Here is a 24,685-nt window from a genome sequence, read left to right as displayed (position 1 = left end):
ATAAATAACAATGGCCTACCACTCATGCCAATGGAAGATGTACACTTTTGAAATATGCAGCTTGCCCAGTCCAACCAAAAGATTATGACTGAGCATGGTACATACAAAAACACACAGAAGTTGAATAAAATGCACCAATTATGCTAGAAGGCCGGCATCATAATGCAAAGCCATTTGCATATTTCTAAAAACACACACACACACTACTACCCAGATAGATGATGATATTGCAATGCTGCCAGACAGCACAAATATTCTGCAATTGCTTCCAGCAAAAAACTTCACTAACTTCTCTGGTTTGCTCTGAGCAAAATTTAAAGTGCTGGTTTTGACCTATCAAGACCTAAACAGCCTAGGACTTTTACCTGCTAGGTGAAAATTATTATTCAGCAAAACTTTGGAATGGGTTTAATTATAGGGGCTTCCAGATGCCCAACTGCTTAAGTTACACTGCGTTTGTGTGTGTGTTTTTATTTGAATTTATTTTTTAGTTTTGTAAGCCAACTTGTTCCTAAACAGTAACAGAAGTAGAGGATAATATTTTGAAGACAGTGAATACAGGCCGTCAGACAGATTGCTTGTTAAGGTATTTTAGCATTTTAAATGCTGCCCAAATATGAAAGGAGGGTCAAATGCCTCCAAGGGATATAACCTACAAAATAAGGTAGGGCAGTCGGGGACACCACCAACAGGATAGCCTTGGATTTTTAGTTCCATAGCCTATTGCAGCATTTCCCAACTTGGGGTCTTGCAGTTGCTTTGAACTACAACTCCCACCAGCCCCAGCCAAATGGGAGTTGTAGTCCAAAACAGGTGCAGGGCTGGCCTATTGCACACGTTTGGTTTGGTAGCAAACAGATATCTAATATAGTTTTCTCTCTTTTAAAGGATCAGACAGTGTTACAAAAGGATGATCTAAGACTAAATTCTTGAACTGTGGGTAAAATTCCCTTTGCCAAGTGTCAAGTTCTCCACTGCCCAGGATCAAATGGACAGAATCATATACTCTGACCCCAGCAAGAACTCAGCAAACAAAGCCAGGGGAGGAAGCTACTTAGTTTGTAGGGAATGCAGGTTGGCCCTAATCCGAGATAATCTCACAAGTGTAAGGGATGCACTCCTGCTGAAATCTCCAACGTCACACACACTGTCCTGCTACAGGGTTAAGAGAAGTTCCCCCAGGCAGCTTATGTTTAGAAGGGAGACCCCTCTGAAGCACACACAGAGTATTTATGATATTTTAATTTTTGTGTGTAAACCGCTTACGATACTTCGGTTTGAGCAGTAGGCAAGTAAGAAATAAATAAAGTGCCCTTCCCACAGCTGCAGTGGGAAGCTATTCAAAAAGTAACAGCACATGATGTGGCTCAAAAGACTGCAGATACATACTCAGGAACTCTGAACTCTTAAAACACACCCACACACACACACCCTAAAGAGTCAGGTATGGCCAAGTATGTCTTAAGACTACAGAACTGCTGATAACCATGGACTTTATGGGACACCTTATGGTGCACATCTATTGCTAGCTATACCTCTTTAGGGGGGGAAATATATACACATTGGGTTGTATGCAATGCAGTGCCAAGTCACTAAGCAGGATACTTGCCCTGCGGGTGAAATGTTTTGCACCAGCAGAACGTTGTTGAAGCAGAGAATGCATACACAGGCCTTTGCGTGACAGACAGCACAATATGTTGTGCAATGAATTTCCACGTGTGCAATTGTTGTATGGGATTCACCTGTTGTGCAACATTAAAACTCATCCTTGCGCTAGCAAACAGAGAACACTGGATATAGACTATTGTATTTTATGAACCCACTTGTTTGTACAGTTTATATTTAAAACAAAAAGGTAGTTACAGACAGAAATGAATGAATATGCATGGATATAAAAGCCTACAGTTTAATCTGCAGCCCTCAGCAATAGTCAGATCAGGAAGGAAAAAATATAAGCATCAGCATCTCCAAACTATCCATGTTCCATTCGGCCCAACAAGACTTCAATAATGGCCTAATCCACAATCATAGTTCAAATATGACTATTTGGTCAAACTACTGCCACATTGATGACAGAGTAAACATTTGGCATATATATAGACCAGGTCTGAAAATAACTTCAAGAAGGGGCAACAGTACACAAGGAATAAACCCGTGAAAAGGTAAAGTAAAACACGCACAGCCTAAAACACCCCAATTACTGGAAAATTCATGCCTAGTAGTGAATTCACTAGGCATGTTTATCCTAGCCTGTTTATCCTAGCCTTATATTTAAGAATTTGCCTGTGATAATGAATTTTATAGAGTGTGCACCTGGTAGAGAAGGGACTGATCCCTCCCTTGCTAGCTCACTGTGTTTCCATATACTTTCCTCTGCAGCCACCACAGAAATACAAGCAAGCAGAAACAAGACTGGTATATCACATAAAATGGGGGGGGGGGTGTTAACACTCCCAACATAGAACAAGCAAAACTTCAGAAAAAATAACATTAAGCTCTGCAAGCTCCATGGTTCCTTCATAAAAAGCCTTACAGATATAAATTTAAACGCCCCACCACATAAATTGAATTCACTAGTCTTTTGTAGGAAGATGCTCCATAGACATAATGATACCAGTCCTGTTGGACAGGGACAAACAATTTTGTTTGCTAGGCTGGGATAATTATGCCTGAATCAGGCCATACATTTGTGCCTGAAACTCATGGGCTCACAGTGCCGTGGTACTGGACGTTATGTAGAAAGCTAAGATTTGCTATGTGTTCAGTTCAAGACACTCTAGGTCCTCAAGTGGGGACACTTGTGCAACTCTCTAAGAATAGAGGCCAGGAAGCATAGCCCAAAATAGTTAAAAGTACTTGCATACCACCCAGAAGTAGAAATTTGGTATGCATACAGATGCCCCAATTACAGTCGTACCTTGGAAGTCAAATAGAATCCGTTCTGGAAGTCTGTTTGACTTCCAAAACGTTCAAAAACCAAATCGTGGCTTCTGATGAGAAGCCCCGTAAGCCCCGTTGGATGTTCAGGTTCCAAAAGAACATTCGCAAACCAGGACAATCACTTCCGGGTTTGCGGCATTCAGGAGTCAAAACATCCCGAGTTCCAGGGCGTTCAACAATCAAGGTACGAATGTACTAGAAAAGTCTGAAAGAGGACCATTTTAACACTCAACAGTCAAAACTCAAGAATGGCATTTGTTCTCCAGGACAGAACACACACAGGACTGAATGTTGGGTTGTGAGAGTTCTGTTGTTCTTTCACACACTCCAATAATTAACTTATTTTGTTGTGGGAGGAGGAATCGTTACCAGTAGCAGCCGGAGACAAGCGATCCATTATTGCAAAATGTAAGATACAATAGTAACACCTGCCTCTTGCAATGAATACTTGTTCAGAAGCAAAGGTACTCCAAAGCAGCTAAAACATTACTCTACTTTTCAATCTAACAATCTCAATCTTCTCTCTCTCCAGTGCCATCAACACAAATGCAATTCACAAATGCAACTACAACAGGCTGTGTTTTCAACAGAGATTACAGGCAAATGAGACTTCCCTCAGGAAAAGGCCCCATGATTTCAACCCCAAACCTGTTAAGTTTACTACCATTTTTCTCCACTACAAGCTATACAACAGTTATCTGTCCTTTCTTTCAGCTACAACCGTAGCAGGTCCTTATACATAAGAAACATGTGTGCAAAAGACATGTAAGCTGGGGAAGGAACAGAGCAGGCAAAAGATTCTCAGGACTCTAGATTTCAAGGGTTGGAACAGTAATTTCTTCCCCTGGTGGAAGTGCCTCATTAACCTTGACTTTTAAACTTTGAATTTGATGTTCTATGCAATAACCTATATTGTTTATTTTGACAATATCATAGAATCATTGAATTGTCGAGTTGGAAGGGACCACAAGGATCATCTATTCCAACCCCCTGCAATGCAGGAATCTTTTTGTCCAGAGTGGGGCTTGAACCCACAGCTCTGGGATTAAGAGTTGCATGCTCCACAGACTGAATTAGCCATCTTCCTTTGGCTGCTTTCGTTCCATATACAGTGGTACCTCGGGTTACAGACACTTCAGGTTACAGACTCTGCTAACCCAGAAATAGTACCTCGGGTTAAGAACTTTGCTTCAGGATGAGAACAGAAATCGTCCCATTTCATAAAAAATGCATCCCTTCCTCTACAAAGCCCCAGAGAAGAGAGAGGCACTAATTTACGTTACCATTTCTTCCAAAGAGCATCTAGAAGTCACCCTCTGTGAATGTCCCTTGCCCATTTGGTGAGCAGGACACCCAACACCACACAAATTCCTCTCCACTGCAGTTTTCAAGCAGAAAAGAAAGAGCAGGAGTCCTGTTTTCTCCATAACCCACACAATAAGAGAAGACAGAAAATACAGGAGTGGGATTGGTGGCGACTATAAACTTTGTGGACCCTTGCCCCAAATCACACATCACTGCTCCGAAAGGTAACAATTTGTTTGGCCATTTGCAGTAACGTTAAAGACCTCACTGCAATAAAATTTTAAAGTTATCATTTCTTCATGAGAGTGTGCAGGTTAAAATGTATGAGGGTGACACCTCTTACACAGAAAGGAGCATGTAGTGTTTTACAACTATGAGAGCCCAGCTAGAAAGGAAGAGGAGCGAAGTTGGTAAGCTTGGTGCATCAGGACAGGTAAGGGAGGTTTTGCCCCTTGTTGCCGTGTGTAAGTGGCCCTCAAAACTAGCCAGAAAGCAAGTAAACCTATCTCCATAGCCATTCAGCTGTGACTCTTGATTTCTGCAGCTCAGACAAGGAAACTCTTGCTTATTCTGGCCCCATCAGGGCTCAAAATAGGTGTAAGACAGAATTTTAAAAATGTTTGTACCCTAGCTTGCCTTCCCTCTGTTGGGGAACAACACATGGTCACACAAATGAGAATCCCAGGTGGTCATCCATACAGGAACTGACCAGACCCAGAACTGCTTATCTTCAGTAAGGGAGTGGACTCATGTGCATTCAAGGTTATACTCCGGCATGAAACATTATGGATGCCTTTTGTTCACACACACTGTTTGAGAGAACAGCTGCAGTTTGGGGCACACATAAAAACAAGTACAGTGGTGCCTCGCAAGACGAAAATAATCCGTTCCGCGAGTCTCTTCGTCTTGCGTTTTTTTCGTCTTGCAAAGCAAGCCCATTAGCGGCTTAGCGGATTAGCGCTATTAGCGGCTTAGCGGGTTTAGCGGATCAGCTGTTAAGCGGCTTAGATAAGCGGCTTAGCGGCTTAGCGGCTTGGGAAAACCCCGCAGGAACTCGCAAGACAAAAATGTCTTTTTGTCCCATAGGAAACAAGCCCATAGGAAATTCGTTTTGCGAAGCACCTCCAAAATGGAAAACCCTTTCGTCTAGTGGGTTTTCCGTCTTGCAAGGCATTCGTCTTGCAGGGCACCACTGTATCAGCGATAATCACAATGGTGAGAGTAGTAGCTTTTCTCCAACTTGCAAACAACCCTCATCACATAGGTTGCCTCCTTGTCCTACCCTCACCCTCTACAACAAAATATGAAGCTCTAACCCACCTTCTGCAGCCTGGTGCCCTCCAGATGTTTCAGAACACAGTATGACCATTGGCCGACAGACATTTGAGTTCAAAACACCTGGAGGGCACCATTTTACAAGCTGAAGGTTATAAACTAACTCTTCCCCACAAACTGCAGGAAGCCACAGGAAGTCAAGTAACCTTGATCTGTGCCTGGTATAAGCAGCCTAGATGTAATTCAGAAAATAGTTTATTGGTTCCCAGTCCAGAATAAATACTATTTTCTTACTGTAGAAGCCTAGCTCTGGAAATACCAAGCAAAGGGCGACACCCACCCAAGCCACATTTTTACCACGAAGCTGCTGACAGAAATCAGGATTGAAAAGAGCAGAACTCTAGCTCTGTAGCAAGTGCAATGCTTTCAGGACAGTTGTGCCTCTGACACAAAAAATTGACAACTGACAAAAGTGTGCAAGTAGAGAGAAAATTGCATAGGAAATGCATTGCGTCTAGCTCCAAGCACTTCCTAACTTCAAGTATTTGTTCACCCAAATAAAACTTAAAAGACAAGTGTTTGGTGTGTTAGGATGACAGTCCAAGGACTCTGAGCAGTTCACCCACCCCTTCCGTTAATTTCATTTTGATTTAGTCAATCATGGCCTAGTCTGGTTCACGCCCCCTTGCATGTGAACCAGAGAGAGTGACTCACCACAAGTTGAGCATTTTCAGGCAGCTACAATAGACAGTGTGAGGAGAAAGAAAGAAAGACAAATAAAAACACAGAAAGGTAGGGAGACATTAGTTCAGAGGCGAGATGGAAGCATGTCATGGCAAGTCATGCAAACATGCAGTGCAGATCTGTGATACACACGACGTCTACCTGCCTTGTCAAACCTGGTTCCACCTGAACCTTCTGCAACTAACCAGGAAAGAGCTATCACAAGGGATTGTTGCTTTGAGACAAAGTTTTCACAACTGTCTAGGACAACTATGTTAGAGCATCAGAAAATCATCATTGACGGGAATGTGCTCTAGAGGACTTTGGCAGATAGGAGCAGCAAGAAGGTTTCTGAACCTTTTAAGTTGCAAGGAAACTCTAGAGATAGCTGGCTAAAAAGGCTCAAATGCAAATACCTTAAGTGCTTTGATGGAACATGGCAACTGATCAAAAAAATACCCCTACATTTCCTTAACTTCATTTATCATTTTGAGAAGGAGTTAGTCTCCCTACACGCCTTGGAGATAAATTATTACCACCATCACTACTGTGTTATTTAAGTTTCAGCATGTGCTGGAGAAAGCAGAAGTAACGCTTCTGGCACAAAGGATTTACAGTCTAACTTAGGCAGAACATAGGGGACAGTGGAAAATGTGGAAGAGAAACCAAAATAGATGGGACAACATCAAATGAGCTTATGGTCTGGAGCAAAATAATGGAGAGCCTTTAAATTTAAAGGCTACAAAAGACAAAGCTGGTGTGGAAAGGAAGCTGGAAAGAGATTTAAGACAATGGGTGACTTTCAGCTATGGTAGCCAGCAGAAAGAGGATGCAATACCATGGATGGTGGTTTAAAACAGTTTTAGAGGTGGAAACAGTAGCAGTATTAAGACAAGAAAGGGAAGCATTCCATGTCCGCAGGTTTGTAGTCTTGGGAGATTGGGAAAATATCAAATTTCTGCCAGCAACAGAAGTAGGGACAGGTAGTCAGGAGAGGAAGTATCTGAGTGAAAAGATCCTACCTCTGAATACTAGCTGTTGAAAAACAAGAGCAGGAAAAGACTATTGCCCGCATGTCCTACTTGTGGACTTCCCATAAACGTCTCATTGGCTACTATGAGAAACTGGATTCTAGACTGCATAGGTCTTTGGTTTGATCCAGTAGGGCTCTTCTTAGGTTCTTAAGATTGATATCTGAATTCTTACCATGTTGTTTAGTTTGGGATACAGGAGTTGTTAGCAATGCAATCAGAGTAAAAGAATTCATTAGAAGTTGATAATCAGAGTGTTAAAAAGAGAGAATTTTTATCTGTATAAGTGTAGTAAGCACAAGCAATGAGAGCTAAATGGAAGCAACCAGAGGCAAATGGCTACATTTTGAATGGAAGTAGAGCATATTATGAGCCAAGGAATGAGATAAAGGAAAAGGAAAAAAGAAGTTAAAGAGGATCAAGAATGGCAAAAACAACATATTTAAGGGAAAGTTGACATGATTGAAAGTACCGGATTGTTTAAATAGAATGAAAACTACTCTAAGGTTTGGCCAGAAGAAGGTATTGAAAACTTTGGTAAAAGCAGCTTCAGTGAAGTTAATCTAGCAAAAATCAGATTGAAAAGAGTAAAGGAAGGAGTTGGAGGTCAAAAGGTAAACAGGATCATACAAAATGCTCAACAAATTCTGCACGGAAAGGTACTGGATGACAGCTGAAAGTGGGGGAAGGATGAATATAAAGAGGAAATAAGGACTGAGAAATATTTGTATGTCTGAAAGCCCATGATAAGGAACTAGGCAGCACAGAACAAATGAAGATAGCTAGAGAGAAATCAGAGGTAGGAAAGGATGGATCAAGAGATCAGGTTGCATGATTGAAGGTAGTGAGCATCTTTCATATATATTTGAAGGATAGAGAAACTGATGAATGACAAAACTAGGGAATTCTGCATATGGAGGAAAATAGAAAAAGGTCTGGATAGAAATTCACAAAGAGATCTTATATTATTCGAGCAGGAGATTCACAGCAAGAAAAAAAAGAGCAGACAGAAAGGCTTCACTAGCAAGAATAAGTCTGGAGACACACAGACACAGCAGGCTTAAAAAATGACGAAGTCACACAGCTTGAGGTAGACAACATTTGAATGGTCTGTTAGAAGTTGATGGCTTAATAAGTAAATAAAGATCATCCATGGCTGGGAGATGAACAGGCAGAAAGGAAGAGTAAAAGGCAGAGTGAGGAAAGAGAAGAGACAGCATCTTGTCTAGAGGAAAGTAAAACTGAAACACCTTTTTCAGCTTTCCAAATTTTACTATACAAGTTAAACACACACACACAAACACACACAGCCTCACTCATCAGTTTTATACATAGTTAATTGCCCCTAAGCCCTATGAAATTAATGACTGTGGTATCAGTCATTTCCTTTGAATAGCTGTACATTTCAACTGAAGTATCATGTTGACCAGAAGTCTGTGTGAATTCAAATGTCTTGGAAACTTTTAGCATACCCAGGAAATTGTGGGTAAAGCTTGAATGTGCAATTTCCATGGAAAGGTCAAGTGCAGAGGAGATATGGTACACCGTGTTGTAACCACAGGACCTTCCCCAATTCTACAGTCAACATTAAATGTCCCTAACTTTCTTATTTACTGCAGAAGAAAACAATTCTTCACATAGCTGTAAAATCAAAGTCAGTAATGGTATTTTATTGGCATCTCCCACTAAGGAGGCAATCCTAAGCATGCTTACTAGGGAGTAAAAAACCTCAATGAATGTACTGTGATTTATTTTCAAGTTAACATGCAGAGATATTGCTGTTGTCACAGCTGCAGCAACAAGTCCACCACAGGAGAGTATGTCCTTGGGGACATTCTGGAGTCTTAATTTTTAGGCTCCATGGACGTGGCGAACCTAACTTAGCTGATGCTGCAGCACCAAAGCAAAGGCTGTCTTGCATAGAGCAACAAGCTGAACAATTTATTGAAAGCTAGTATCCAAAGCAAAGTATAAGTACTGAAGCTCAGTTCACTTGAGCGGCACTTGGTGGAAGCTAGTCTGCTGTCGAAAGAAACTCAGGCAGAAAGCTCTGTATCATATAACAATACATATCCAAAGTAGTTAATATCTCATCCCACCCCCATCTGCTGAAATATATTGTTCCCCTGCAGAGGAACAGAGGCTCAGCTGGGAATGCAACACACAATTATTAAGTTTGCCACAAGGAACACTCAGTTTTATTTAAATACATTCAAATCCTGCATTTCCTGCAGCTATGAAGCTCTCCTTATGACTGAAGACAGAAATGTTCGCAGAACGATAACACATTTCTTGGGTAATGGAGTGCTAGGCGATTACTTCTCAGCTGAAGAGTCATACCTAAAGCACAATTAGAGGTATTGCATACACTTGCTTTTCTCACAAGCAATTTTAGGCTATTTCCAGCCTAGGAAATAAAGAATCACAATGTTTGCCAAGAAGCCTATGACTGCTGAGACATTCAGTAGCCACAAGGCAAGTCAGTCAATCTGCTATGCCTTGATCTATGAAGCCTTTGTGGAACCTCCTTCCCATAATGCATTAGGTGTGTGCTGACTTCATTTATAAAGAAGAGAGGCCTGCTGATTACCTAGAGAAGATTCCACATCATGGTTCATGTAATGGTAGAAGATCATGCAAAGTGCCACCGGATGGTGGAGATGGAAAAACAGCCAAGGCATTATTCCCTCAACAAAATACCTTGCAACACCCAGCAGGCAGCTTATAAAGTTACCTTACGTGTTTCCATAGCAAAAAAAGGAGGTACTCACAGTCTGACAGGTTAACCTAAAATGGCATAGGCTCAGGTTTCAAGAATGAGGGATAAAGAGGGACTCTGGCTTCTGCATCCCCAGCGCTAGTTATGCGCATACAGTTTGACAAACAGAAACTACAGCCCTAACTCAGAAGACATTTACTATACATGCCACTTGCAAATTCTTCTGAAATACTAATTTGCAATGCATGCTCTGGCCAACAGCAACATTACCTGGGCAGTGCAAGTGAAAAGAAGCTGTACCATCAGCAGTAGCACTGAGGTTATCATGCAAAAACAAAGCATCTGATAGCAGGTTATGGATATAGGCATCAAACACAAGAACACACAAACTGATCTGACACACAAATGATGCGGGGGGGGGGCTGCTTTCACGGCAAACATACTTAGCTTCCTCCACTACTTCCACCTCAGTACGTGCTGCAATTTGTACATTGGAAGGTGCTCCTGTTGGTTCATCGATGTTCAACTCACCATTGGTCGAGTTTACCACCTTAAAAAAAATAGAAACAAAGCCCTGACATTAATATGAAAACATAGCCCCAGTTTGTGTCACACGCACTGGAACATTAAATTAAATTAAGTGAAAATGAAACTTGGTGGTCAGTAAGGAAGTTCATTCTATGACATGGGTTGTAAGTTCTCTGCAAACATCCCAGCATTTTTTGTTTTTTTTTTGGATTAGGATATACTTAAAAAATGTGTGAGACATAGAATGAATTCTGCAGACTACTAGTTTATGAATCTTAAGGCATTAATTTTTACACCTCTAGCCTAATTTGGGATCAAGAGGGTTCCAATGACAGAGAAGATCCACAGTGCTCTGAAATAATCAGTGGAAGCATCATCAAAAAGAAAGAAATTAGTGCAAATGGTCAAAATATACATATAGTGTACATGACCAAAGTTTGCCTGTATAAAACTGTCTGAGGAGTGATGGCTTGTCTCTCTCTCTCTCTCTACAATGTATAACATACACACTCCAACTACAGAGTGTAATAACGATTGAAGCTGGGACCTACATGTGAAGCACATGGTCTGTCCACATGTTTTGCTCTGCTTAGAGAGAGGGGTTTTGCTTTGCTTTGCTTTGCTTTGCTTTGCTTTGCTTTGCTTTGCTTTGCTTTGCTTTGCTTTGCTTTGCTTTTTTCACATGTATGAAGGTAAATGGACTACTAAGAATCTGTGGGCTATTAGTTTTGTTTGCTTAGTTTCAACACTACCTTGGAAGCATTGACTTCTCTTTACCAAATGTTCAAGCAATCCTAATTGGTGAGGGGAGGAAGCAGATATCAGGGTAGCTGTAGCCAGATACCAGACAGCAGCAGCCTCCTTGTACTGTATACTCCCCACAAATTCTCATCTATTTCCTTATTGCCTATTTCAACTTGCTTCTATTATCCTGACCACTTTCAGATTTCTTGTCTCTCAGTTCTAAAACAGACTTTGCATACTCATGTATGTATTTATTGCAGGGAGGTTGTCATGCAATTCCACTGAAATCTCAGAACAACTGCCTTCCTGTTTGAGATTCTGGGTCCTCTGGTCTGAAACTTTTTGCTCCCAAGGTTTGAGGCTTTTTAGTTTACTTTTTAAAAAGTGAGTAAGTGGGTGGGGAAACCACAAAGTTGTATGAAATCATACATGGCATGGAGAAAGTGGATGAGATGAACACTAGGGATCAACCAATGAAGTTGTCAACAATAAATGAACAGTCAACAATAAATAAAGTTCCTGGTACAGAATAATAGAATACAAGAAAGAGTAAATCATATTGTGCTATTGGGTGAAATTTAACTCTTAAGAAAATAAAGGTAATAGCTTTATAAATAGTTCTAAACTTCTACTTTCCTCTTTCTTCCCCCTTTCTAGCTACATAAATTATTTTATTTTTATTGCTTTAATGGTAAGTACACCCTATTTATAATGTTGTTCTACCCAATACATTTATTTATAGCATTTGTTTCTAAGACACTGTGGAAATACCATAAGCATGGTAACATCAGTTACAAAATAAAAGTATCTGGAAGACACTAAAACAAAATCTACAAAAAAGAAACAAACTCTGTCTAAAGAATCAACAAATGGTGACATCACACTTGCCTACCAAACACTCTCTCATACAACACCAAACTGAGGAAATCTGTGTCCCGGAGATATTCTGAGTACAGACAAAGTTCTCAATACTGTGCTGCCTCATACCTTGTGACAGGCAATTCACACATTTTAGCTGAAGCATCAAGTTAACCAAATATGCACCAGAATGTGGGGCATATGAACATAACAAGAAAGTGACTGCGGTAGAAAAGATGTGCGGAACAGAGAAGGACAATACCTGTACTGATCCCCCATGCCGATCTGAAGTTAAGTGAGATTGCAGAAACAAAGCATTGGCTTGTCGCATTGGTGCCATTTCCCATTCTCCACGACGTTCTGATGCAGACTGCATAGGCATTTGCAAGCACAGAGCAAAAAGAGAGGAGGGAAGGCAAAGGTAAACCAGAGCAAAGCAATGCTTTATTTTAAAAAGCACATTGTCAGCTCGCTGTAGGGTGGGCGCCGAGAAGCAAAGCAATGAAGAAGTATTAATTCTGACAAGTCTACTCCCAACCGTTTGCACAGAAGCCAAAAGCAGTAAATACCAAAGTGGACTTCCGGGGGGGGGGGGGGAGATCCAGGGCAAGTCTCTGTTATCAAACATTTTAAAGGTTAGCCAAGCCTACTGGCAGTCACACAATCTCTCACACATGTGTACATACTTTATAGATATATACACACACATCATAGGTCCAAGTATAAACCTCTCTTCTCAGCCCAGTGCTGCAGTGGAAATGCAGATCATTCCATTACAGCAATGGGTAGAGAGATCTAAAGCCATCCCAATACTGTAAAAAGTCCTATCTTGCAAAAAAAAAGTCTCTCCTTCCTTCAAAGCCTGACATTCACCATTATATATCACTCATTTCAAATATACAGTAAAGCAGATTAACAGGAAAGATTCCTAAATACAGGATAATATTAATTAATCAGCCTTCCTACCACCCCAAACACCCAAGAAACAGAATTAACAGTCTTTTCTCTGTATGTCCCTCTTTATAAATTACAAGTTTCAGTAAAGATTTGAATGGAAAGTTATAGTTGAAACAATGTTATGCTAACAAACCTGATTTCGGAGAGGCTGCATCGATGATCGATCCCTATGTGCATGGATGTCTCTTGTTACGGATGGTCCAGACTCCACATGCATGGGCCCCACTGGAGTGGGCTGGAAAAGAAACACACACACAAACAGAATTGACCCACCAGGTGACTCTCAAACAATCCGTTGACTTAACAACTAGAGCAGATAATTTTTGAGTAGAAACCAAACAGATGCTGCCCCCCTATCTTCAATTAATGAACTCGCTGCTTTCAGCCAGTAGCTACAGCTTCAAGACAAAGAGCCACACCTGAAATCTCATGCTATCCAGCTGGCCACAAAAATGCACATATTTAACACCTACATGAATGTGGTAGATGCCACAGTGCTGTTCTGAACTTCTCGTTCTGGACACTCCTCTACCTTCCTGGAGGTTTAATCTTCCCCTGATAATGATGGACAAATGTCTCCTCAGAATATATGAGGTTTGCTCTTCGACCCCCTCTTGGTCCGAGAGGAGAGTTTGGCAATCAGATTGATTCACCCACCCTCACCCACTGGTCACGTTTGACCCTCTAGAGGGTGGGGAGATAACAATCTGCCTGCAGCCTGGAAAAGTTCCTCAATGCTGCCACACATGGCTGAAGGCAGGGAACAGATTATGTAACATGAAAATAATTTTATGGTGAATTTAGTTGATAAGGGAAAGGAGAAAAGGCAACTAAGTCATACTAACAAAGAAGTAGAAATGAGCACAAACAGTTACAATCGGTCATATCTGACAATCTATGGTTCTTGAGGAGAGCCAAGAAAATATGCATTCTGTCATCCCTCCAGTCACAATGCAAGAGCACCAACTGCACCTACATTACAATACCACTTGTTCGGAAAGACACATTTAGTAACTTGAACAAAGAAAAATGTTTGGAGCCTTGAACATGTATATGGCTTTGCAGTAAAGTTTTCAATGTACAGCAAAAAGGTCATATTGTGTTCTCAGTTCATCATGAAGTGATTACTTGCAATGCAACTGGCATTTAAAAGGGACATTATAGAAAGAGCAACAGTCAAGAAAAAAAGGAATATGTCACTCAGCTCCAACATACAATTGGCCTGCCAACCCAGTCGTAGGCGTAATCAAAGGTGAATCCTCTCTTTTCAAATAACTCTGTGAAGATTGTTCGTAGATAATCATAGTCTGGTCTCTCGAAGAAGTCTAATCGTCTGACATAACGAAGATAAGCTGCCATCTCCTCTGTTAAAGGGAATTAGGAAGAAGCAACATCAGATAATCTGTTCAGAAAGAAGTAGAAGCAGAATACATTTCAACATTACCTACTGGTCGGATTAATCCCCTAAGATATAAACCTACAAAAGTAGATGAGGGGGTCAACAAACCTGTGCCACTGGTAGGATGATATTTCCAAATGGTTCTCCTTAGTACACTTGAGGCCATTTAGACATATGAAAAGGCAAACTTTCAGGTAGCAAAAATATATACTGGAGAGCAGTTTAGAGAGGAGGAAGCATTTACACCTCCCAATTCTCTCAGTGGACATCAACATAAAAATACTCATTTTTTTCAAGTGTACTACCTCAACAGTTCAGGGTAGGTTAAAGCATGAAGGGTAGGTTAACACTGAAGGGGCGCTGCGCAGAGGGGGAGAGCTGCGCAGCGACCTTTCAGTGAAGCGGGAGGAGAAACGAAGCCCCTTCGATTTCTCCTCCCACTTTGCTGGAAAGGTGCTGCGCAGAGAGGGAGAGAATATTTTTTCCCTTGTTCTCCTCCTCTAAATCCAGGTGCGTCTTATGGTCGGGTGCGTCTTATAGAGCAAAAAATGTGGTATATTAAATAGATGGGCTCCTGTCTTCAAAACAAGGGCCCACAAGCCAAGTTACAAAGAGAGACAAAAGCAAATGAAAATAATGAAGAATAGCTGCATTTTAAGAGCTATTTGAATCTCGGTCCTTGCCATAACGTTCTGTAGAGGTCATTGTGCTATAATCAGATGCAGGGAACAGAGCCTACACTGCTAATTTGGAGTCAGTAATAACCCAAATAAGGCTACAAATGTTTTGAACAATAGCTCAACATACTGTATTCTTCAGTGTATAAGACACTATTTCCCCATTTTTTCAAGCTTAAAATTGGGGGTCGTCTTATACAGAGATAGTGCATATGGAGGATTTCTTTATTTGGAGTCCCAAAAAATGGGGGTCTTGTTATACACGGGGGCATGTTATACACAGAAAAATATGGTATGCTGCTCAGAAGTTTAAAGGGCTACTTGATTTAAATCAGTCACAACCTGCTGGTCTTGAATGTTCTTTGAGGTACAGCACCTCTGCTGAGCTACATATATATAATGACGAGCAATATGACAGCTATCAAACAGCAAAGAGGTATTTCTTCCCATTGTTAATTATGTTGCACTTGCATGCTTGACTAAAAAAAAGAGTGGGTGCAGGTAATTCTCTCCCCGACCCTCCCCGATGACATCAATAGCAATCAGATTGCTTGAAGTCCATATAAGTATAAAACAGAGTATTTTCAGGTTCATCACACTTATCCAATGACTCACTGACTTAAGAAGCCTATTCAGAGCCACTACTGCCTCCCTAGGATTCAGTGAAAATGAGACAGAGTTGGGTGCTAGTGTGCTACGCCACACACCTAGTCTCCTAAGAACCCAAGGAGGACTGGAACCACCAAAGGCAATGCCCATGAGGTCCACATTGGAAGATGTCCCAGATGGACCCCAGCCCCAGTCCATGATATTGGATATTACCACTGAGAGTTCTAGAAGAAACAGCGAAGAAAAACACTCCTCCCAATTCATTTTCCAGCTATCAAGGCACTTTCTATCCTTGAAATGGATCGACAACCATGTTTGCTAACTTGTCACTCAGCTACTCACATCACCATTCTAGGGCTCTACCTATCAGAAATAATCAATTCCAAAGAAGTGCATGGAGGACTGTAGCCATATGCAGGCTACAAAAGAAAGCAGGCTCTCTAGTACATAGCAGAGTTGTTGTGGACTTGACCAGACTGATGTACTCTGTGCTAGGACTGGCACTTATCATTAGCCAGGTGGCTGCAAGCAACCATTTAAAACCAGCGAAGGGTAACCTGTGGCTCTCTGGATGTTGATGGGCTCCAACTCCCAGAAGTCACAGCCATTATGGTCAATGGTCAGGAATGACGAAAATAGTTACCCAACAACACTTGGAGAGTCACAGGTTAAACACAAGTATCACTGAAATTTACAGCCAACTCTGATGTTAGCCATACATTGAACAAAGAATCCAAGCATACCAGTAGGAACACATTTGTTCCAACACTTGAGCTCAGGAAATGCTGCTTTAACAAGAGCCTGGTTCCTATTTTCAGAAGGCACCTTGCACAGAAGATACACCAGCCAGTATGAAACTTACCTGGGAAGTTCTCACAGAGAACATCAATTGGAGTGTTCCTCTTTGTGTCCCCAATCTTCTGGTATCTCTCTTTTAATGTATCAGCCTGTGTAAAGCAAATATATATATTTTAAGAGGGTTAGGCTACGCAGTAAGGCAAGCCACTCTCTTCCCCTCTCTGCCTCCCATATGCAACATGGGGATAATATTGACCTACTTTGCAAACTAAGATTATGTAAAGCCGTTTGAGCACTATAAAGTACCATATACACATTACTTGTTACTACTATTGCATGAACAGATCTGCATCTGCAAGCTCCCACAACATGGCTTTCCTGCCAGCTCCTGGACCCATTACAGCCAGTCTGCACCCTCTCCAAAGCTCCTCTTTCTACACAGCCCAGAAAAGGGGTGTTTGAAGTTATTCTGAAACGTGCTCTTTACAAGAACATTTACTCTAAGACCATTACTATCCATAATGCATGATAATCAGCAAGTTGAGAGTGACTCTACTAAACTAATTATCTCCTTCACCCATTAACTCTCTAACCCTTTGCTGTATTCATCCTGACAAAGGACTTCCATCTGCACCACAGCACAGCTCATCAAGCATCTGTTTACAACAGAAGATCTAAAAAGGATTGGAGCCTGATCCTTCCCACCCGATAAAAGCCTATTCCAGATTTTTGTCCTTTATTTGCACACTAGACCTCTTTTTTGTTACTGTCCCTTAATGAGGTTCCAAGAACAAAACAAGGGGAGTTGATGCTAAACCTCTGTGTGGGAGGCCTCCTCCTTTGTGGGTTGACAAATTGGATGTGAGGGACTCCAGCTGTGAAGTGGACAGGAGGGGCTAGGCAGATGAAGAAGGATTATACAGAGAAAAATCAGGCAAAATGAAAACAGGAACTAAAGGGAAGCTTGAAAATGCAGGTAAGTAGCCGTGTTGGTCTGCCGTAGTCGAAACAAAATTAAAAAAAATTCCTTCCAGTAGCACCTTAGAGACCAACTAAGTTTTTTTATTGGTATGAGCTTTCCTGTGCATGCACACTTCTTCAGATATCTGAAGAATATTTGGTCTCTAAGGATTAAAAAAAAAATTATTTTTTAAATGTAGCTCATCTGCATTGGGGCAAAATTAAGGATAAGAGATGCAGCATAAGAAGCATGTCTTGCAGTCATATTTAGCTGCTCAGTAAGGAATATGTCAGCAATTAAAAACAAAAGGGCAAGACATGCAACTTCCGCTGGCTGACTATCAGGATTAAATTCAAAGTTGACTAGCAAACTGAAGAGTATCATAGTGAGTGGAGCTTGGGCAATGAACCAGTCAGGGCCAGCTTGCCCATGAAGACAGGTGAAGTGCCTGCCTCAGGTGGCAGAAATGCATGAGGTGGCGCCCCACCTGGCCCACCACTTCCGCTGCCATAAGGGAGACGTTCTAGCATCCAAACATTGCCTCTCATCTTCCCCGCACCTGGGGAGGGAGAAGCCAAGCGATAATGTTTTGAGGGGTGCCCTGGTTCCTGCCAAGTTTGGCAAGTTCAAAGACATTTCTGTGTGACATGCTGCCACTTGGCTCCCACTTCCCCAATGGGGGGGTGGGAGAAGCCAAATGACAACATTTTGAGGAGTGCCCCAGCCCCTGCAAAGTTCAGTAAAATCCAAGGCGCAGAAGAAGTAGTGTTGGGGGGTAGGGAGTGAAGACAGGAGGTGGAAATCCTATTTTGCCTCAGGTGGTGAAACAGGAAGAGCTACCCCTGCCACCAGTTATCACTGACCAAAGCCATGTTTTCTTATAAACTGTACACTCGTACCTTGGTTGACGAACGCCTTGCAAGTCAAACGTTTTGGCTCCCAAACACTGCAAACTCAGAAGTGAGTGTTCCAGTTTGCTAACGTTCTTTGGAACCCGAACATCCGACACGGCTGACACAGCTTCCGATTGGCTGCAGAGGCTTCCTGCAGCCAATTAGAAGCCGTGCCTTGGTTTCCGAATGTTTTGGAAGTCGAACGGATTTCCAGAACAGATTCCATTCGACTTCCAAGGTACCACTGTACAAGTAAATCTGAATCCTCAGAGAAGAGAGTAAATCTCTACGTCAAACAGGAAGTATCTGCCGGCAGCTATTATATTGAGCAACACACTTTAGCAAATACCTTAAGGCCTTGCCAGGGCAAACTGCCTCGAAGGAAATACATGAACATATGTCCAAGGGCTTCCAAGTCATCTCGACGACTTTGCTCTGAAAAGATGTAAGAAAATGCACCACTGCTTTATCTGCTCTATCAGAAATGCCTGCTAAATTACATTCCTAGCTCTGGCACAATGTGGAAAACATTTGTAGGCATCAGGGAGCACAGAAGGGGATATTTGTCAAAGACTCCTGATTGGCCATGAAGTCTTAGTGTAGATTTATTCTCTATTTACAAAAAGACATCCCTGCTTCATACTCTATGGATGAACTGGCTCCAAATCTAGATACAGCTATTTCATTAAAGTGGTCTTTAGCTTATTGCAAGTCAGGAATAAAAACTCCAGCACTATGGTAAAAATAGGATTTACAATGGTACCTTCGGTTAAGTACTTAATTCGTTCCAGAGGTCCATTCTTAACCTGAAACTGTTCTTAACCTGAAGCACCACTTTAGCTAATGGGGCCTCCTGCTGCTGCCGCACCGCCGGAACACGATTTCTGTTCTCATCCTGAAGCAAAGTTCTTAACCTGAGGTACTATTTCTGGGTTGGCAGAGTCTGTAACCTGAAGCGTATATAACCCGAGGTACCACTGTATAGGGTTGCTTATGCAACCTCTACAAGATGTGTGAATGTGTCCTTTCAAGTATGACATAGCCTATGCTGTGAAGCTTCCAAGATATTCAACAGAGTACAGTGCACTCTACTAGTGTGAAGACAAAGCATTACAGGGAATGAGAAGTCAAGATTGCAAGGACAGTAAAACAGTAACAGCTCCAAAGAAGCCCATGTGGATCACGCAAGTGCAACTAAGGCATTTACATAAGTAGCCAAACAAGAAGCACTCTGGAAGCTAAATAATGCTTTGGGTGTTTTCTGCTAGAGCTGGCTTACAGGTTGACATAAAACAACACAAACACTGATTTGCTAAAAATCTATTTCAGAGTTTCAAAAAGTTATCAATCCCAAAACAGCTAAGGACAAAACTGTGTGTATATGGGCAAGAGCAAAATCCAAATGGAACTAAAAAAGTGCAAGGAAACTACTGAAGAGCTAGTCAGATAAAAGCCATTAATGGACAAAATGAAAAGCTACTACTGTTGGTAGGTTTTCATTTGGTCTGGTAAAGGCTATTTTATGTATATTATTTGTAATCAACATACCGTATTTTTCTGTGTATAAGATTATATTTTTTCCTAAATTTTTGAAGTTAAAAATAAGGGGTTGTCTTATACATGGATAGTGCATAGTGCATTTTCTTAATTTTGAGTCCCCAAAAATAGCGGGTGTCTTATACACAGAGGCATCTTATACACAGAAAAAGACGGTATTTATTAATATTCTTAACAATGAAATTTAAATATATTTGTAAAAAAAGGTGCTACTGACAGGTAGGCATGCAAAATTATGCAACAGTAGCAAGAAAATGTCTTTCAAATTGTAAGCCTAAGGACAGAGTCTTCTTCCACTTAAGAGCAGGATAAAAATGCTTTGAAAACACACAAAGAGCATTCAAATGTCTCATTTTTGGTAACATCTGAAAATGTTTTAATGGCATAAGTTCTGTAGAAAAGAGCCTGAGCTCTTCTGCTAATACAGATGAAGTAAGATACAAAGGTATCGTAACAAACCTTTGCCAAGGTGGGTGTTGATGGACATATATCTTGCTGTTCCAGTTAGACTCTTGTGTTCCCTGTAAGGTATGTGTTTTTGGGTTTCAGGATCAATGTACTCCTTGGCCAGTCCAAAGTCTATTATGTGGATGATGTGTTCTTTCTTATTTCCTTGTCGTCCAATAAGGAAGTTTTCTGGCTTGACATCTCGATAAATGAGATTCTTTGAGTGCACAAATTCCATTCGAGAGATCTGTAAGACAAGACAGTATTTAAATGCCTTTAATTACAAAACTGTCAAGGGTTTGTCAGTTATTCAAGAGCTAGTGTACATTAAAGTGTACGTTAACATCATTCCCAGATGTTAAAATACCTTAATAAAAAAGAAATAATGCGGTGTTTTTTATAGAAGAAACCCATCTGCCAAGGAACCCTCAAGGTGTTCCAGAAGATCTGAAGTATGATCTTCATAAGAGAATCAGTTCATGAATGGCTCTGAGCACGCCGGTTGTCATTGTTGCCCCACATGAACAGACAGGCAGAACATCCTCAACATCACAAGGAAGAGAAGCTTGACAGCAATTGGTAGCAAGCCAACTTCTAGGAGCCTTGTTCATCATTACTCATCTCACTGATAACACCCCTTATAAGCTTCAAGACATCCCAGAGTTCCATACAAGTTTGAATGCCACTTCTCTAATCCATGTTCTGCTTTCCATCATCATCAGACTCTTGAATACTAGAACTTATCTAACCTACTCTTCAACTCGTACACATTTAACATGATGCACTTGTAATCAATCTGACCAGCTTGACACGTTCCACCATTTGAAAGTGCCCAAACTCTATTTTGGGAACCAAACCTTACATACAGGACCAGCTAACTTGCATTTCCTTGTCTGCCACCAGGCCTGGTAATATAACTGTAGTCCATGCGGTTGTAACCTCAAGGCTGGAATACTGCAATGCACTCTTATGTGGAGCTCCCTTTGGCCTGGCTCAGAAACTCCAACTGGTGCAGAATGTGGCAGTAGGACTGCAGATAAGCACCTGACAAACAGCAGGTGACACCATTACTAAAACCTCTACACTGGCTGCCCATTACTACTGAGCCAGGCTAAAGGCCCATGTATTAGTTTACAAAGCTCTTAACTATTTAATTCCAGGGTATCTTTGGGACTGCCTGATCCCTTACATCCCAGCTCAATCACTGACACATGAAGAAGAGTTGTTGGTCATTCCCCAAGTTTGTGAGGCTCATTTGACTGCAATAAGAAACCAAGCCGTTAATACAGAGGTCAGCAAACTACGGCCCCTGGGCCGGATCAGGCCCACCTGGCTCCTAAATCCGGCCCACACTGCAAAGCCGGAACCCACTGCGAAGCCAAGACTCCTAGCGATGATGACAGGAGGAAGAGGCCGAGCAGCAGCGGCTCTGCCAATCAAATGCTATGCTTGGTTTACTTCAGTGCAGCGACATCTCTGCCACACCTGGTTTACCTCAGCGGCATTTCACTGGCAGAGACGTCCCTGCACCGTGCTGAGGTAAACCAGGTATGGTGTTTGATTTAGCAGAGCTGCTGCCACTTGGCTTCTTCTCCCGTCATCGCCCTGGTGCTCCTGTGGGCCAGAGAGCGGTGAGGACGAGCTCACTCTGCCTACCCGCTTCACGCAGCAGTGGCGGCGGTGGTGGCGGCAGCCCCTGGGAAGGTAAGCACAGAGCCTTATTTCTCTGGGGAGGGAGAAAGCCCATTTCACGCCACTGCTGCCAGCCCTTCAGCAAATGAGGCAGGCAGCAAACCAAGAAGGTGGCTGGGGCTGGGTGGGGAGGAGGACTACTGGCCCCCCTCGCAGTGTGCATATATAGTCCAGCCCTCCACAAAGTCTGAGGGACAGTGGACCGGCCCCCTACAGAAAAAGTTTTCTGACCCCTGCTTTAGTAACTATCACCAGCCCAGTCTTGTGGAATACTCTGCCAATAGATTCAGCAGGCACCTTTCATTTCACCTTTTGAACACCTGTTGAAAACTTTTCTATTCTGTCAAGCTGAAATAGACGATTATGAATATATCTTTCCATAATACATAGTTGATTTCTAATTTTTATATTTTTAATGGTCTTTTTGTATATACTGTTGTAAACCACTGATATTTTTCACAACCACCAGGTATGCTGGCTGGGGTTGATGGAATCTGGAGACCAATGATATCTGAAGGGCCACAGGTTCACTAGCACGACATATGCAATCAATAATCCTTTCTAAACATCAACAAGAACATAAATCATTCCATTCAGTTCTTGATATGTTCTTGATATGTTCAAATCTTGCTGTCTAAAGTGAACAAAGCATAGTAAACAAACCATTTATACTTACTGAGTTACTGAAGATTAACTCAACTAAGTAAAACTAAGAAGCAAGAAAAAAACCCAGTGAACTAAACAAATAAATCACACACAAACACTTACTTTTCTTGAAAACTGAAAGTTAGCATAGTGCAAGGGAAGCCTGTTCCCATCAGCCCAAGTCAGCACAGCCAATGGTCAAAGATGATGGGAGCTATAATCCAACAACATCTGGAGACACTCTGTTGGCTACTCCCCATGTAAGGGTTAATATGTAGTTTCCTGAGCCATTTGTTAATATTAGGAAATCATGTAAAATTGTAAGCCAAAGACTTCGAAATCAGCACAAACTATTCTTTTACTCACCAGCTGGATTGCTATCATTAAGACTGTCTTCAGAGTGAATGTTCTATCACAAAGGTCAAATAAGTCCTCCAAACTTGGACCAAGGAGCTCAAGTACCATGGCATTGTACTTTCCACACGGCCCATAGTAAAACACCTGGGGGAAGCCTTCAACTGAAAGTATACAAAACATACTTTTGGAATACATCCAGATGGTTACAGTAGCATCATTACTATTGTATGAAAACTCCCAAATTTTACTTATGCCAGTCAAATTTTATCACAAAAATGGTTCTGAAATTTATCTGTCAATTGTTCTCCCCACCACACCACATGAAACCCTTTCAATTAATTTGTGAAGGGGTGGTGGTGGTGGTTGTTTGTTGCTTTTTTGTAGAGCTGGTGTGCACTAGGACAGTAATAATCATAATCCATCAAACTTTACAGCTGGTATCTAAGAGCTACTTGGATGGGTGCAACGGTTTCTTCATGCTGACCAGGATATTTTACCCTTCTTTTATTTAAGCAAACCATATGACGTCACAAAACTGCTTTTCAAACTCCCCCACAAATTTCACTTTCAGAAATGGCTCACAGAGCATGGGAAGATGCTATCTGAGAAATCAAAAGTTTAAAGCTCCCTTGGGCATACAGAACTGACTGATCCTAACTAGTTCAGTCATATCTTGGTTCTATAAAAGAATGCGTTCCAGGAGTCCGTTCGACTTCCAGAACTGTTTGAAAACCAAGACGTTTTCAATCGGAAGCTGTGGAAGTCACATTGGATGTTCGGCTTCCGAAAAATATTTGAAAACCAGAACACTCCCGGTTTCATTTGGGAGCCGAAACATACGAGTTCTGGGATATTACAGAACCAAGGTACAACTGTATCTCTGTTACAAGAACAAAAAAGTCACGCTGGATCAGACCAAAGCCCAACTATTCCAGCATCCTGTATCCCACAGTGGTTTATCAGATGCCTGCTGGAAGCCCACATGTCCTCAGGACATGAGGACAATAGTACCATATTTTTCTTTTTTTCTTTTTTTCTTTTTTTAATAAATTTTTATTGAGTTTTCCAATTTTTTATAAACAAACACACACACACAAACACCAAACACAAAAACAATACATATATAATTTTCATTACCCTCTTTCCTTGACTTCCCCACATCTCTCCTTCCCACATTCCAATTTTAATAGTTAATTCAGCAAGTTATTTCCTCTTCTCTCTATTATATTGTTATCCTCTATTCTTAATATTTAGCATCTCTTGTTAGACTCAAATTTACTTATAAGTTATTACACATTAACTCCTTTCTCTAAGGTCGACCTATCTTCTCTCACACGAATCCTCCCATTTTAAAAAACATTTCCAAATTAAAAAATCATAACTCAAAAATTCTTACTATTCTACTCTCCCCCTCCCTCCCTGGCCCAGTTTCTGTCCCTTTCCACATTTCTATTCTGAAAATCAGTTTCAGCCCGGATTTCTCACATCCGAGGCCCTCAAGCCCCAGTTAGTCTCTCTCCGTCTATTTTGTTGCTTGTTGGCCTTCAATTCTCGAAGGAGTTGTATCCCA

At 41.5% G+C, this 24,685-nt stretch overlaps 1 protein-coding gene across 9 annotated transcripts in view; it reads right to left on the bottom strand.

Moving 5' to 3' along the window:
- CSNK1G1 (casein kinase 1 gamma 1) overlaps positions 1-24,685 on the bottom strand; it is a 55,516-nt gene that overhangs the window by 10,342 nt on the left and 20,489 nt on the right. For 6 of the 9 annotated variants that reach the window (XM_081888661.1, XM_081888659.1, XM_081888658.1 and 3 more), the window contains exons 5-12: positions 23,125-23,276; positions 20,434-20,668; positions 18,767-18,852; positions 16,628-16,712; positions 14,296-14,444; positions 13,214-13,315; positions 12,386-12,493; positions 10,437-10,543 (exon numbers count right to left, since the gene is read on the bottom strand). In XM_081888661.1, coding sequence (XP_081744787.1) covers positions 10,437-10,543; positions 12,386-12,493; positions 13,214-13,315; positions 14,296-14,444; positions 16,628-16,712; positions 18,767-18,852; positions 20,434-20,668; positions 23,125-23,276 — 1,024 coding nt within the window. Of the gene's footprint in view, positions 1-6,209; positions 6,259-10,436; positions 10,544-12,385; positions 12,494-13,213; positions 13,316-14,295; positions 14,445-16,627; positions 16,713-18,766; positions 18,853-20,433; positions 20,669-23,124; positions 23,277-24,685 lie in introns of those variants that run through there. The other 3 variants (XM_081888665.1, XM_081888666.1, XM_081888663.1) reach the window with 2 other exon arrangements.

The sequence above is a fragment of the Podarcis melisellensis genome (genome assembly GCF_964234715.1).
Source record: "Podarcis melisellensis genome assembly, chromosome: 14".
In the NCBI taxonomy this organism is placed as follows: domain Eukaryota; kingdom Metazoa; phylum Chordata; class Lepidosauria; order Squamata; family Lacertidae; genus Podarcis; species Podarcis melisellensis.
The sequence above is the reverse complement of the archived record's forward strand: the minus strand, read 5'-3'. Positions and strand labels throughout refer to the sequence as shown.